Raw genomic sequence first — 15,480 nt, 5'->3', positions numbered from 1 at the left:
CCAATATTTAACAAAATTGGCTTCAATCGAAACAGAGGTATTAAATATACTTATTTTAAATTGAAATATTCTCTACGTGTTTCTCTACGAGTAGAAAATTGGTCTAGTGTAATACTTACATACAGTCGATCCACATCGACAAAACGCTACTTTTATATTAGGGTTTATTGATAATAATTCGACATCAAAATTTGTCAATTTTGTTTCCCTTTGGTTATTACCCGTTACCTGTCTTCCTCGTGCCTCGTGGCATGTAGGGCCTTGGTTCTCTTTGGTGTTGTCTATTAAACCATGTTTATATACACATCATCACAAGCTTAATAGAAGCTACTGAAAAGATAAATTCAAATGCTCGGGGGGTTGCCCGGGAGGGGGTTGCTTCGATTTGACTGGTACATAATAAAAAATTCTAGTTTCAACTTAAGAACTTATTGTTAGAAGCGTTTGTTGCTTGGACTGGAAAGTTCGAACTAAATTACTCTCAATTGAAAACGATCCAACGAAATCAAAAGCAATAAAGGGCTAATGAATTGTATGGCGTTAAGGAGCGGCTTCGTTCCCCAAGGTCTCACTGAAAACAAAATATCTAAATATTAGTAGCATTACCTAGACGAGACAGTTTAAAGTATACATAACAACAAGTGTTTGAACTTTCAGTGAGATAAATTAGCAAATAACAGGTGGTTAAATAAAGTCCTTTTGGACTAAACGAAGATCACAAACTCAGTCGGTCAGAACATGAACTTATTGGCAAAATAATCCACAAGCTTAATTAGAAATTGGCAAAATGTAATAACAGAGGAAATCTCTTGTAATTAAACTCTGGCAAATAAAGCTGCTGTTGGCTTTTGAAAATGCAATGTTTAAAAATTATGACAAGTAAACACAAATTTAAATATTGATGATAATTACGGCGGAAATTAAAAATTGTATTGAGTCAAAGGCAAAGGCTAAATGCGAATAGCCGTTAAGCAAATATTAAAAACGCATTCAAACGATTACCACACTATTTTCCAAAGCTAAATACATATAACTATAATAAAAACTTGAACTTGAATGGCGATTATGAGCAAATAAAGCAAATTATCGAAAAGCTGAATATGCCTCTATAAAATACACAAATTTAAGTAAATACAGCGAGGTATTAAACTGAGCAGTCTACAAATTGCTCCTGACTGTATATTGCCTTTATTCTTAATCATACAATTTTCTAGAACGTTACGTCACTAACTGCCGTCACTTTGAAAGCTTTGTTTTATTTTCTTATTTCATATATATAAATACCGTAATAGGTGCAAAACATAGAAACTCAAGAATACAGTAATTTAGTTTTAATTACGATCAGACAGAAATCGAAGTCCTGTTTATGAGTTCGTTCATGTTTGTCCACTGGGATATGACTAAGCCATCATTCTTACAGTTACAGTCAAGTGTCCTAGACATCCCTTGGCTGCTCACCATGCTTCCCTTCCTCTGGAGATGGGTTAGCTTCTTATTCTGTGAGGCCATGGATAACCCGTCCACCCTCATGATCTTCAACGATCAAGCTCTTCTGGCATATCAATTTTTCTTCGTTTTCCTCCCTGAGAGTAGCAACCATTTCATCAGGCTTCGCTGCCTTTGGCGTTTGGGTCAGCTGCTTGTTCTGTGAGGTCATCGGTAACCCGTCCCCCCTCATAAACATCAACGGTCAAGCTGTCCTGGCATATCAATTTTTCTTCGGTTTCCTCGCTGAGAGTAGCAACCACTTCATCAGGCTTCCCTCCCTTTGGAGTTGGGTCAGCTGCTTGTTGTTTTTAGCTTTGAGATCAAAGGTAACCCGGCCGCCATCATGAGGGCGGAAGGTTGCAAGAGTCAAGGAAGACAATATTCAGTTTTTAGAAGATTTTGTATTATTGTCGAGAAATAAATCTAAAACGTAAATGGTAACACAATCTCCTACACAAAATGTGATTTTGTGGGATTAAACAACCAAAACTGTCATGTTTTGTGGGGGGTGGGTCACATGATTTTCAACCTACATTTAGGGGTGGGTCAGTCAGTTTTGTGCCAAATGGGAGGGGTGGGTCATGTGTTTTCTAACCAGCACTTTACCCCACTTTGTGAATGTGACGTTCTGATTACATGTGGGAATCTCTTCCTCGACGAATTAACAACGATAATGGAAATTTTAGAAGTAATGGAGCCTCACATTTATAAAGCGGGAGACTGAGATAGCTTGAGATAATATCTGAAATGTAAACTTCTTCGATTCTATTCAAAGCCCTTTTAAACGACTCAGAAAGATACAGAAACACTGGTAGATAACACTGCATTTATTTATTTATTTATTTATTTATTTTATTTTTAATGCAGTGTTCGGGTCCCCTGTGGTCAGACAAGTCATTTAACGTTGCACCAGAACTGTCTCAAAGAGGAGCATATGTGATATGCTCCTGTCCCACAGTATTGTTTTAACCCCTCCCTCACCTGCCCCCCCCCCAAAAAAAAACAAACAAACAAACAAACAAACAAACAAGCAAACAAACAAAAATACAAAAACAAACACAAAACAAAACAAAAATAAAAATCAAACAAACTAAAAACAAACGAAATAACCAAAGTGTGGAATGCTGAAGTTTTGTCGATCAGGAGTCGATGGAGGGCCGGGGGTAGTTCCCAGTCCTCGCCATGAAGTGGTTCAGGACAGTAGAATAATGTATACTTGACCCTTGTTCTAAGCAACCATGATCACGAGATTGAGGAAATAACTATGGTGGAACTAAATCAACTTTATAATCTTTTTTATTTAGTTGAGGCGGAAAAAAAAGAGAAAAATAGTCCAACATGTGACGAACCGGTGAAGACTTTTCTCAATCGAAGTGAAGAACATCTGCATTCATGGGTCTTCGTAAAAGACAGCGAAAGATGAAAAATTTATGCGTTCAGGCATGTAAATGTACTGTGCTGATTGTGCGTGCCGAATCAGATGATGAGGAAATCGCGTTTTCCTGTAGTTGTCCTGTTGGTAGTGTTTTCATCTCATTTGGTTACTGTTGACGGATCGTTATTAAGTGGTAAGTTTCAATGTGAAGCTTTATTTAAGATTTTTGTTTTTATTTGACTGACCGCTTCAGTGATGGTTGTAACTCGAGTTTAACTTAAGAACTTAATCTTCATACCTTTTAACTACGTATGTCGTAAAATTCATCTTACTAACGGGCTAGAATGTGCTGCGTCCACGTTTGAATGTTACGGAACTGAACTTCCTTTTTTGTCTTAGTTTCCTAATAAGTTTTAGGAACTTGTGCTTCTCAAGTGAAACACAATATATAACACACAATACATAAGCTTTAGTTAATGATTTATTAACTACAGCTTATATATGTTTTGCCACCAAATTAAAAGACCTTGTATTCAAACCCTCTCAAGTTCAGTGTAGTGCAAGTCTGGGATTAAATTGTCATTCCAGGATAAAATTAATAATAATTTTTTTTTGATACTGTGGTGGTAAAAAAACACACCATATAATCAGATAGGCAGAAGAATGTCCCAGTTAACACTCCACTTGGCTTAGAGTTGCTATTAGGCTTGCAAAGAAAAATGTTAGTCTCGCCTTCTCACCAAGTCTCGCATTTACCATTCACCTCCCCTCCCTATGCCCTCTCTTGTGTAAGGGATTTTTGGTTGTGTGGACTGCAGACAAAGAGATAAAGATTTAATAAATACAACTAGGTTAGAAAGGAAACATGGACAGATAAGAAGTAAATAGATGATTGATATTCTGCATGAAAGACATTTTAGTCATTGCGAGGCCTGATTTTGATGTCAGGCAAGATCAGAATTACTTTAATGAAACATAATCTTTTTTTCATATGCTTGGACATACCCGAGAATGTGTTTTGACTCTTCAAAGAAAAAAAATGGTTTGAGAAAACGTTTTGTGAGAATATTTTAAGCTGGGAATAGTGAGATGTTAAAAGCTCTCTTACCAGAGATTTTCAACTTCCTGTCAAGGCACAAGTAATATGAGAGGAGGGGGGGGAGGGGCACTCACATGAGTCCTTAATTGTTCCAGTCATGGCTTAGGGGAATTGTAAGATTTGTAACATTCAGTATGTACAGTAAATGGCTACTTTCCCTATGACTGAGGACTGAGTCCTAAGGTGTGCTTCCAGAAAATATCCAATAACCCACTCTGAATAGGGTTTGTGGAAATTTCACAGGGGAGGGGGAGGCCTTAAAGGCCAAAGTTTCTAAAGGAATTCAAAGTAAACCAAAACTAGAATTTCCAGAGGCATTGGCTGGGGGGCAGGGGGGGGGGGGTTTAAACCAAAAAGCTTTCTGTGGGAGGGATATGAATATTCAAACCCTCCAGAGAATGGGGTAGAGATATTTTCTGGAACAGTACAAGGTAAATATTATAAATAATGCTAAATACAATAAGTGCATTTGAAATATTCACAATTGAAGCGTAAGTAATAAATTATTATTTGATACCAAAACAAGATTCTTTTCATTTTTAATTTTAGTTTTGGATTTTAAACTTCAACCAGAAAGGCCCAACAATTTGTACTATTCATTGAGGGACTCTACATTTGTTTTAAACTGCACTGTTTCAGTGGGAAATTATATGCAGGCATTGAATTTAACATGGCAACATAACAAGAAATGGTTATTTGGTGAAGTACAGCATATTGATACTGCCACAGTACAACTGACATTATCAAGTACAAGCAGCAAAAACAATGGAATTTACTGGTGTGCCCCGAAACTTGGTAATATGTCACAAGGAGTTAACATATCTCTTATAGTGGCAGGTAACTGAATTAAGAGTTACGATTTCAATTAAGTTTGGACCCTCCTGTGTGAAAAGCCTTAAGTACATTTACTTTCAAAAAATACCAGATGATTTAATTTAAACTGTGTGAAATTTTTAAGCATTCAAAATATTTACTGTACATCAATAAGACTTTTTGAGTAGCTTCAAATTAAAGCTCTTAGTTTCCTTTATGAAGCAAATCCTGGTAAATGTTTCCTTTTTTCTCCTCAGATTCACCCAGTCCTCCACGTAATTTAAGATACAGTGTTGTGGGTGCCATTAAGAGAGAGTATCGTGTGTTTTGGTCAGCATCAAGTGTTACTGGAGGTTTGCCTGTTAATTACTCTGTCAAGCTGTGTTTGAATGACTCCTTCACTACAAATAATGGTGTCTGTAATTGGAGCAGTAACCCAGATTGCCGACCTAAGAATGTTCTGAGTATAGATAAAGATTTCTTCTGTGTGCTACGGTATAGTGGAGATTTTGTTTCCCCATGTGAGACAAGCTGTAACTATACAGTGTCTGTGGTTGCTGAAAATGCTGTTGGAAGTGCGACAAGCTGGCGATATATGCCACTCATTCCACTGTATTCAGGTAATGCATCATGTGTTGGGTGTGGCACATGTACATATTGCCTTCAGTGGTAATAATCAAGTTCTGAAAGTTATGATCCTTGATATTTTAGGACTGAATTCCTATCAGTACTTTTAAAGTGTCTTGACTTTACAATTTTCAAAAGGTAGTCATGCACAACATGCAGTACACACTGGGTCAGTTCATCTTTAGTTAACAAAACAAAAATGTCCCCAATACATGGATCATACATGTAGGGTGAAAGTGAGGGACATATCTTGTTGAAAAGAATTTATTTATTGCCTTAAATATATTGATTTCAGCGCTAACCATGAAAATCATAGTCATGGTAAAATACATTCATTTGTATGTTTGTTGAAGGTATGAAACAATTAGTGGAAGGATTTGAGCTTGCATCTACTGATCATATGTTTGATTTGAAAAGTCTGCTTCTTAAATGGTCACTGAGGGCTGTTTACTTACAAGGGAAATTCAGTAAAGATAGAGTTTTTATCGACATGTACAATATTTCAAATGGATATTCGTGTTTTTTTTTCAATATAGCCTTTCTCTCCCAAGATGTTTCCTTTACGTCCCTTCCCATGTGCTCCTGTCCCACCCCTCCCTGTCGTCACCCATAGTTAAGGTAGAATTGACCACAGAAGATTACATGGTACATTTGTAGCTGACTAGCTTTAAATCCATTTGGTCTAATTGTAGTAATGCACCCTACCCTCCATTCTGCAGTGCATGTCCCCTCTCATCACCCCTCCCCCATCCTCAACACTTTGGTTGCTTTGTTGACTGTACAGGCTACTGGGTGAGGAAAACCCTTATGGATCCACAAATTTAGAACTACACGGCCTGTACACTCACTGCAGGCTGCCGCTTGAAAATGTGCCTGTCCAATTAAATGTATTCATAAACACTTGGATTACAAGTTAGATTACAAATAATAAATCTCAGACCGTGTAAAACACTAATAATTGTGACACAGCTTGCACTTTGTGTTGTTTCATGTGTTGCACTAATCTGTATTATGCTCTGTGCTCTCCTGGCTAATATTTCCCTGTCTGCCGGCTACATGTATTATAAAATTTATATTTTGTTGTTTTTGAATTAATTCAATCTAACGTTTTTGTTTTCTAACTTTAAGCTACCCCTTTGCCTCCTTTGAGTTTCAATGTTGTCACAACTGATAAGCAGAATGAATTAAGAGTCAGCTGGACTGCAAGGGTTGCATGGAGATACACAAAGATGGAATACAAAATACTGTACCATGCAAGAAATGAAATGGAAAACAAGGTTTGTTGGTATTGCATAGTGTAACTCTACTGCTGTTGTTTTTGTTTTAGTTGATTAGAAGTGAGACACTGAGTTCTAAGTTTTTAATAAAACAGAAAAACTATTCTTGGTTTACTGTGAAACTGATAAAACCATGAAGAGTTTAGTTTGATTTTGACAGGTCAGTTGTGTACTGACAAGTCACAGTAAAGTTCAATACATGTGAACAAACCTCAAAGCAATAATTATTACTGTTGCTATTTCAATTAGATGGGTGCAGTTAGCATTTCTCGAGGCTAAATCAAGAACTTAAAGCCTAACGTTAATGAGGGGATCAAAGCCTTTAGAGAGTTACTAGATCTTTGATCTGTTTGATTACTGTTATGACCAGCCACGAGTGAATCCACACATACACTAATTTATTCAGTAAAAAGCGAGTACATCATCGTGCTCCTTTGAGACTTATTTGATTTGAATAACTCTAAATGTCTAAGTGTCGCATACTTCTAGACTTACATTTTTTTTCCAGTTTTCTATCTAAAATACGCAAAAATGGAACGATTTCTTTGAGACTTAATAATTTCTCGAGTTTTAGGTCTAAATTACGGACATCAGATGCGAAATATCATAATTTGGACCGCATTTACCGTATTTTTAAACTGAACGCAGGCTTAAAACTGCTTAAAATAATAGCGATTTAGACCTGTTCGCTAGTTTAAAAAAGCTTAAAAATACTGCTTTAGGCCTAAGCAAAACCGGCTGCTTGCGGTTAGCGATAATCTGTTGAGCGGGTTGGCCACTATTATACTAATTTTGTAAATGTAAACAAAGTGAAATAAAAATTATAACTTACCTGTCGCGTGTCTCGGCGTTTTTTTCCCCTTGATTTCCTTCCTCAAGTTCAGACCCATGCGATGAAGCTGTGTATTTTGTTTCTTTCCTCCATGAAGTGGCGATCAGATCACGAACAGTGCATACAGTGTTACAAGGAACAATAGGGACTTTAAGCAGCGGGAACGCGGACGGCGACGGGGACGCCGAAACCTGTGAGAAGGCTGGGGAGAGAACGCCGTTGTAGCGGGAATTCACAAACATTAAGCAGCACCGTCGGAAACCGCGGTTTCTGCACTGTCAAGCTTATTGACATTGTTGATATTCGTCCTCTGTTTATCAGGATGAACTAGGATGACTTCATTGAAAGAAGTTCGCAATCAACTCTTGATAATCCACGATGAAGGTGTGTTAAACGATGACGAACTTCCACTCTTGTACGATTTAACTGAACCGGTCTAATGATCTCGACCAACCTTATGATTCCTTTCCTGATTTTAACTTCGATGGTTTGAAGACGACGATTGCCAGTCCGAATTTCGCTTCTGCAAACGCAACTTGCCCCTTCTCGCCGAGTTGCACAATGAAGTAAATGAGCTTATTGTCAGCAGATGTTTAATCAGACTGGCGCGACAAATCAGTGTGCCGACTGATAAAGATCTAAGTAAACCACTGATCTTACGACAGAAAATGGAAACAGCTACACGAGTTTTAATGGTGTCTACCCTTTTAAATGTGTTAGAATTTCACCATAATGAGCCATTTGACATTTGAGTATTTCTTGAAAGGAAAAATTTCGATTGAAATTCGTGTAAGTTGTCTTTATTTAATTAAGCTTTCAAAAAGATATTTCACGGTACTCACATGTTCGCCGACTGGCTTGAGTTCGCTTCAGATTTCTCGACGTTTCTATATAAAATGAAATATCTCACATAACAAGAGAAAACAAGCATTAAAGTTCCTCGAAAGTAGTAACACGGGTTATTTAGCGTTGACACAGCAGAGGAAACGAAAGCGAAAACTCACGTTTTCAGACAACGCGAAATGAGCTTCCCTCGCGTCGGGCCCGAACGCAGAACGTCAACCTGTTTCCCGCCAGTCATGCGCAGTGGACCTTTTGGCTTTTCTCTGATCTTACGGCGTTCCCGTCGCCGTCCGCGTTGTCGTTGCTTAAAGTCCCTAATTTACGCATCTTTGCGCACTTCGTACAAGTCGGCGATATGCTTGATAATGTTTCCAAAAGGATCATCTCCATAGTGCTTACGCCACATCCATTCCTGTAGGTAGCTTTCAAAGAGATCTTTGGATGTTCCTGTACGAGGCATACTTCGTTTGACTCCCCACCATGTATTTTCGATGCGCTGGGTGTGCGCACCTGTGTCTGGGTCTACGAAGTTTAGGCTGTGGTTAACTATGAGATGACTATAGCCCTCGTCTTTTAGGCAATCGTAAGCTTTCCACATGTCGCTCATCACGCGTGTCCCAGGCAATATGTGGGCGCGTATGATGGGTAAGAGTGTGTCTTCATCCCTTTGCGCTACCGGAACAAGAAAGCAGGCCTTGGTCTCGCGGCAGATGCCGCCAAAGACCCACTGTCCTTCGATGTACCGACCGCGGTTGTACTTCGTTTTGCCAAACTTGGACTCGTCAATCTCCACAGTCTTACCTGGTCCGCCTATTTGCCCCGCATGATGATTCGTGATTCTGTCGGCACAAACCTCTCGGCAATAGTTATACCAATCTATCACCGTTTCTGTTGACGTGGTTTCGTCATCTAGTGAGGTCTCGTGCACTGCTTGAGTAATAGTAAATTTGTGCACCCAAGCGTACGTTAGGGCTAATACTTTTTCAATGGACAGCCTGCTTCCAGAAAACCATGAGTTCTGGCGCATTGATGCCATGCCATTGCATTTTCTTCTCGAACACCGCCATTCGAACCCATCTCGCGATGAAGCTCGTCGTGTCCACGTCAATGTATTGCTACAATTTTCCCGTGGACACATAACTGACGACGCGAGCAGGTTGTGTTCCTTGCACCACTGTATGCACTGATCGTGATCCGCCAAAATTTTGCACAATTTAAAAAAGTTTAGAGTAGACATTCTTATAAAAACGGTGAACTGTAAATGACAAGAGAGTAGAGGCAACAGGGAGAAAGAAATAAATCATCCCCTTTATATTCACCAGGGAGCTAGTGATAAAAACATGCGATGCGTGTTTTCGTGCAGCGTGAAACATGCTTTAAACAGAGGAATAATTCAATTGTAATGTAAATTTTTGGCAATGTGAGCGAGTGAAGTAAAATAAAAATGATTTTTCGAGTGCAAGTTCTCAACTGAACCTCGTAGTGTAGTGGTGTGGAAGAGAGACTGGTAAGCGAGAGGTATGCGAAAGGTAAGTGGTTCGAGACCTGCAGGGGTACAAGGTAAAAAAAGGAAAAAAAATGCGCAAGGAGCCTGGAGAATATGGAGAAGAAGAAGAGAGAAGAATGGAGCTAGGGGAAGAAGAGAATCACCGAAAAGACAGCGCGCAAAAGCGCGCAATGAAATCCTCTTTTATTCATACGGTAAGTAGTAATTATCAATGTATATTTTCAATACCCTCGGGAATTCCTATTGTCTTCAAAAACAATAGAGCGCATACATAATTAATAATTCTGCATCCATAATAAATGTATGGGGTTATACGGAAAGCTTTCCTTATTTTGCAGTAAAGAATCAGCTTCAATGCAGTTTCCATCATGATCATTACTTGTGCATATACCGCCACTGTTGACGTTCGAGACGTGATTAATTGTGCACATTTCTTGTGTGTTTGCGTCACCGATGGAGTCTAAGTAGTCGGAAAATCGCTGTCTTTTCTGCGTAAAAGAAGCAAGAAAAATGGAAATGCGTTAGAGTAAGATATACTGGCCTTAGCGTTTAGGTAGTAAATGAAAGATAAACTTCGAAACAGAACGAAAAAACTACAAAATTCAGTCGATCGTGACTCCGACGTTGGAAGTTGAAGGTCAACCAGCCGCAATCAAATATCTGGTAAACAACATTTCTACAGTTTTCACATATCAAAATTTTCGAAATCAAACGAGCCTACCTCGCTCTTAAGACTACAATCGTGATCTTGGAATCTCATGTCGTGGTCTTCTGTAGCCGAGAAGCCATTTCTCCCAGCGACTTCGAGCTTTCTTTTCAAACAGTTGTTTGCAAACATTTGTTCCCGTCCGGCGCTCAAAAGCTGCCCTGAAATCGCAAATTCCGAGGACATTACTTGATCTATACCAAGCTACCCAGGGGAGCAGCTTTATAAAGTGATTTTAAGCTACGACATGGTCAGTCTCGCAGTTAAAATCGGTTACCGTATTAAATAAACAGCGTGGTTTTGAAGAATGAATGGACCAGTGATTTCCCGCCATTAGTATTCGTGAAATATCCGTTACTTTCTGTTCCCCAGTTTTCTCTCCACTAAATTACCACCATCGCACCCCTCCCCGCTTAGTCTTCACTTATCATACTAGTCCGAAATCCTTTTCATTGAGTCCTGTATTTTTGACTGAACATAGACCTGGCTATTTCTCAGCAATTAAAATTTTTGTTTTCTCGCGAAGTCAAAGTCGTTTTAAAGTCAGTTTCTAAAGCGAAAGTTTAATGACACCCCAGCCCACAGGGTTTTTACATGGTTGCTAACCTCCCCTCCCCTAGATTTATCGCACAATCGGAGGCAGGTCACGAACATTCGTATTTCTTGACTCTTTCAGTAATTCTTGGGTCATTATCATCGAGTTGAAGATCAGTAATGCTACGTTAAACTTAAGATCCTTTGTAATGAACAAGAAATGAGATGAAACATTTATGGAAATTATGCACTTTTAAAAAAGGTTAGTTTATTCAGTATTCAGAAGCCAATTCTTGACGAATTATGCTACCAAACCTGTTTATACCAGGTACCAGCTATGTATTTATCCAATTCTCGCTACATTCCGTTTGCTTTCTGTTTTCTTTACCGTTGTGTTAATTCATAAAATATTCACTGGGTATTTCGTGCAAAAATTTAAAATATGTGGGCTCGAGTTGACTTTCATCGCCCCGCCGAAGGTCTCATGCATCTTGGGAACGTGTTGCAAGCTGTCATGATCAAAGACAGCAGGAAGACAAGTATAGTTCTTGTAGAACTGTGTATTGTGTTGCTCTGATAAAAATACTGTAGCGCTCCTGACGAAAAAGCATGTTATTTACATGAAATAATATTTTTCAAACATATCAAGAATTTCGATGTCACGCAACGAAACTGTCATTGTAAATATAGGCTTGAACTCGGATCACCGGAAACAAGGAGCCGAGTCACGCCGTAAGGTGTTTTTCGTTTTCTTTCCAAATCGTTTACTACAGAATCGAATAGTTTACTTGGAATGCGCCAAATCAAATGAAGTCCTGGAATGACAAAGAAAATTTCAGTCCAGTGTGAGATTGTAAAGCAGCAATAAGTTATTTTTGTTCTTTTCATCAGCATTTTTCTCATATTTACTTCAGGCATAAACCTCGCTCTATCCGGCACAGAAACATAGAGTATGTATCAAGATCCATTTTGCCAAAACCTTGGTCTAGATCTCGTTCAAGCTGCCAAGAATGAGCTGGAATTTCTGAGACTGGTAGACCAACATCCAAACTTGTACAAGGGTCCCGTTCTGAAGAACGCCATTCGACGGTATGAGATTTACTGGCTGCCGCTTGCTGCCAGAGAAGGTTATAGAGGCACGCTCCTTGCAGCTCCCCTAGATGTTGCTTGGGTATGGCATGTGCATATGTTGGCACCGCATTACTACGAGCAGGATTGCATCAACAGTGTATCTAAAATAGTGGATCGTTTGCCTTTAGATCCCTTGCAGAGAATAGGCGGTCTCGAGAAAGCGAAGTACCTGTGGGAAAGGGAATACCCAGATGAGCCCTTTGAGATCGATCTGGACCAGTCGTTGGATGTGCTGACAGTTTACAAGAAGTCCAAGATCCAATACGATTTGGAAGAGGCTTGTTACCGTCAAACAAAGTTCTCTTACCAAGTGTCGTTACCTCATTTTAGAGAAATTTCTGCAGGAAGCCGTTGACCGATATGAACACCACGTACGCCTGAAGAAACGTAATCCTAAAGTATTCGTTGTTCCATGCTACGATTTTGATCTCATCTGGCATGTCCATCAACTGCACCCGGTGAGCTACAAGCAAGCAGGCACGCGTTTTCTTGGACGTTTGCTTCATCATGATGATACGCCAACAAGTCGAAGTCCGGGGTCCAAGTTGAATGACTCCGAGATGGAGATACGAGCCCTGTGGAAGGCGGCAGGTCTACAATTTTCCAAGTCTGGGGCCATGTATCGGGGTGATCCGCCCGATCCAAGCCCACCGACTCCCATGTGGCTGTATGCGCCACTTGCACATTTTGAATGCAAACTAGATATTCTCCAGGTAGAAACATTCAACATGGACAAGAAAACGTTTGTCATCCAAATAGATGGTCCTAGAAAAGAAGAAATTTTATCTCATTCTTTCAAAGGAAACCGCGCTGTGAGGAATCTGAAAGCTAAGCGTTTTACTGTTGACAATAACAAACTGCACATGATCACAGCTCGAATATACCAAAGAAAGATGGTTTTTCGAAAAAAATTCGTCACCCAAGCCACTGTTAGTGTTTTACCGTATCTGGATGCTACTCGAGTCAAGGAGGTGTCTACTGTATGTGTTACAATTCCCTTTAATGACGATAAGGGTCGTTACGCTGCACAGTTGAAAATGACCATAAACCCTCCAGCTATCAAGAAATACAGTTTTAAAGCGAGAATTGGCACCTTCCACGAACGAGATCACCCATCAAAATATCTCTGTCATCCGCAACTCATGCTGTCTCCGAGTGATTTGGCAAAGCCGTTGTTACCTTGCAGTGCCGCTACACAGTCAGTGCTTGACTGGAGAGAAAGAGAAGCATTCAGATATCGCATTGTCCACTCATCTGTAGGTGTGATATCCGCCGTTGAAATTTTCAGTCTCTATGACCAATTTGTGGCTTCAGCTCACACGATCCACCCAAGCTCATTGCCAGAAAGGGATGCTGTCCAAGATGCAAAGAAGTCGATCGTTTTGAATCAAGTAGAGAGCGAAAGAGCCATGCTTATTCGCGGGAAAAAGGACTGGGCAGTGTGCATCGGAAAATGGCAGAATGAACATTCTGCACAAGAAAGCAGAAGCAGAGGACGCCAGGCATTCGTCGGTATCAGGATTTTTAGACTTTTTGGCAAACCGGGCTGGTGCGTTGTCAAAACGTCGAGACTCGGAATCTACGTTATCAAAGTGAACTCCGATACTTTGATACGATTAGACCTAAGGAAGAGCAAGATTGACATTTCTCCTCGTGCTCAAGCTATCCCGGAGGCGCTTGCCTTGGGAATGTCAGTCGCTGTTCTTTACCTTCTGTGCATGCCTTATTTCCCTAAACGCTCAATGGAATCGTCCCCTCGTGACCAAGTGGGACCGGCAATATCACCGATAGTCTCACCCATATTTCAGGTAGCTGGATATTCCTGTCGCACCGTGCCAACTAACGTATACCTCAAGCACGTGCTAGGAGAAGATGCGTGTGCAGAGTACGGTAGCACTGAGGGAGGTGGATGGTATGACTTCAATAGGATGAGACTCGCGATTGTAACGCTGGACCGGGATATGGAGGCCTCGATATCCCAAACGATACTAGTGGTACGGGGGATGCAGGAGGAGGTTTATCCGTGGAAGAAGGCGACGAAGGAGATGAAAACTGTGGCCGTGGGGGTGCGTGTGTGGGTGGAGAATCTGGAGAATGTAGTGGTGGCGGATGCATCAGTACAGGTGGCAGTGTCTGTGGTGCCTCTGGAGGTTGTGTTGGTGGGGGTGGTGGAGGATGTGGTGGCGGTGATGGAGGGGGAGGAGGAGCTGTATTTGGTGGTGGTGGTGGTTGTGGAGGTGGATGTGGTGGGGATTAAGAGAGCCAACAAGGCAATGATTTTAATACTTTCCAGATGAGTGGTTCCATAGGCATGAGCGAGCTCGCGGGAGGACATTTCCGTGGTCGAGTTTAACAATAACAATTAACCAATCATAACACTGCCGTTTAGTATTACCATTACAGAATTACAAACACGCTCTTTTATTTTGTCCGTTGTCTAAAAATATGTCTACTCTAAAACTTTGTCTAACGATGGCACTAATACTCATCATGCCTGGCATATATATGACGCACATACTAACCCCGCGAGTACATTTTCTAGACAGAGAATAGTAGTAAAAAGCTATATCCTGTAATCCTTGGTAAACAGTCTACTGTAATCTCTACTTTCCTTCGTCAGTTTTTACCGAATTTCTGTTCAGAGCATCTTGTCATATGATTTAATAAAAAATATTCATAATAGTTTTGGAAATTGTTTATTGTTATCCCAATGCCACTATTAACCACGATTATTTAACAGCTAAGGTTCTGCTGCACCCGACTTAAATTTTTGACTTGTTTTCTTCTATGGCACGTGACACTCAGCCGGGGTATCCTATCCGTTCCTACACGAATGCTTTACAAAGTACCCATAATCGGTGAGTGAAAGAAGAAGGAAAAACGGCACTGAAAAATGCTTCATCGCAGGTTCTCTTGACTCAAACATCACTTGATGTTCAATTCCTGAGGTTTGATCGAGTAAATCAACGATCAACCCTGAATATAGTTTCCAATGAAGATTGCGACCAACTTCGACTGCAGGAATACTCCGAAGAGGCATTTCTATCTGTTTACTTAGGCAAGTTAAAGTAAACCAAAATATCTGGCCCTCCGTTCCCTCGGATCTGACAAAAGCCTGTGGAACTTTGAGAACAGTTTTTTTAGTCGTTAATCATTATTATTTTCTCAAAGATCAAGTTTGATATTATAGTTCATAACGCAGTTTCACATTGCCGAAGTGAAAAAATAAAATCAGTAGCAATACATAC

The 15,480-nt window shown here is 40.1% G+C and overlaps 1 protein-coding gene across 3 annotated transcripts; it reads left to right on the top strand.

Moving 5' to 3' along the window:
* Positions 1 to 1,299: 1,299 nt before the first annotated feature.
* LOC145499592 (uncharacterized) lies at positions 1,300 to 6,774 on the top strand. Of its 3 annotated transcripts, XM_081479131.1 has the most exons (5): positions 1,300 to 1,652; positions 1,808 to 3,056; positions 4,512 to 4,799; positions 5,033 to 5,395; positions 6,531 to 6,774. In XM_081479131.1, the coding sequence occupies exons 2-5, from the start codon at positions 2,969 to 2,971 to the stop codon at positions 6,701 to 6,703; spliced, it is 912 nt and encodes a 303-aa protein (XP_081335257.1). In that variant the 5' UTR covers positions 1,300 to 1,652; positions 1,808 to 2,968; the 3' UTR covers positions 6,704 to 6,774. The 3 variants fall into 3 exon arrangements, with proteins under 3 accessions (XP_081335257.1, XP_081335258.1, XP_081335256.1); XM_081479132.1 differs by having other exon boundaries at positions 1,300 to 3,056; positions 4,512 to 4,757; XM_081479130.1 differs by having other exon boundaries at positions 1,300 to 3,056.
* The last annotated feature ends 8,706 nt before the right edge of the window (positions 6,775 to 15,480 follow it).

The sequence above is a fragment of the Orbicella franksi genome, chromosome 10, assembly GCF_964199315.1.
Source record: "Orbicella franksi chromosome 10, jaOrbFran1.1, whole genome shotgun sequence".
NCBI classification, from domain to species: Eukaryota; Metazoa; Cnidaria; class Anthozoa; order Scleractinia; family Merulinidae; genus Orbicella; species Orbicella franksi.
This window is presented reverse-complemented; position numbering and strand designations above follow the sequence as displayed.

Excerpts from the sequence above, each read along its gene's own strand:
- LOC145499592 (XM_081479131.1), top strand. The coding sequence starts at position 2,969 with ATGATGAGGAAATCGCGTTTTCCTGTAGTTGTCCTGTTGGTAGTGTTT. Across the intron at positions 4,800-5,032 it reads CATATCTCTTATAGTGGCAG|ATTCACCCAGTCCTCCACGT; the intron begins GTAACTGAATTA and ends TTTTCTCCTCAG. Across the intron at positions 5,396-6,530 it reads ACTCATTCCACTGTATTCAG|CTACCCCTTTGCCTCCTTTG; the intron begins GTAATGCATCAT and ends TCTAACTTTAAG.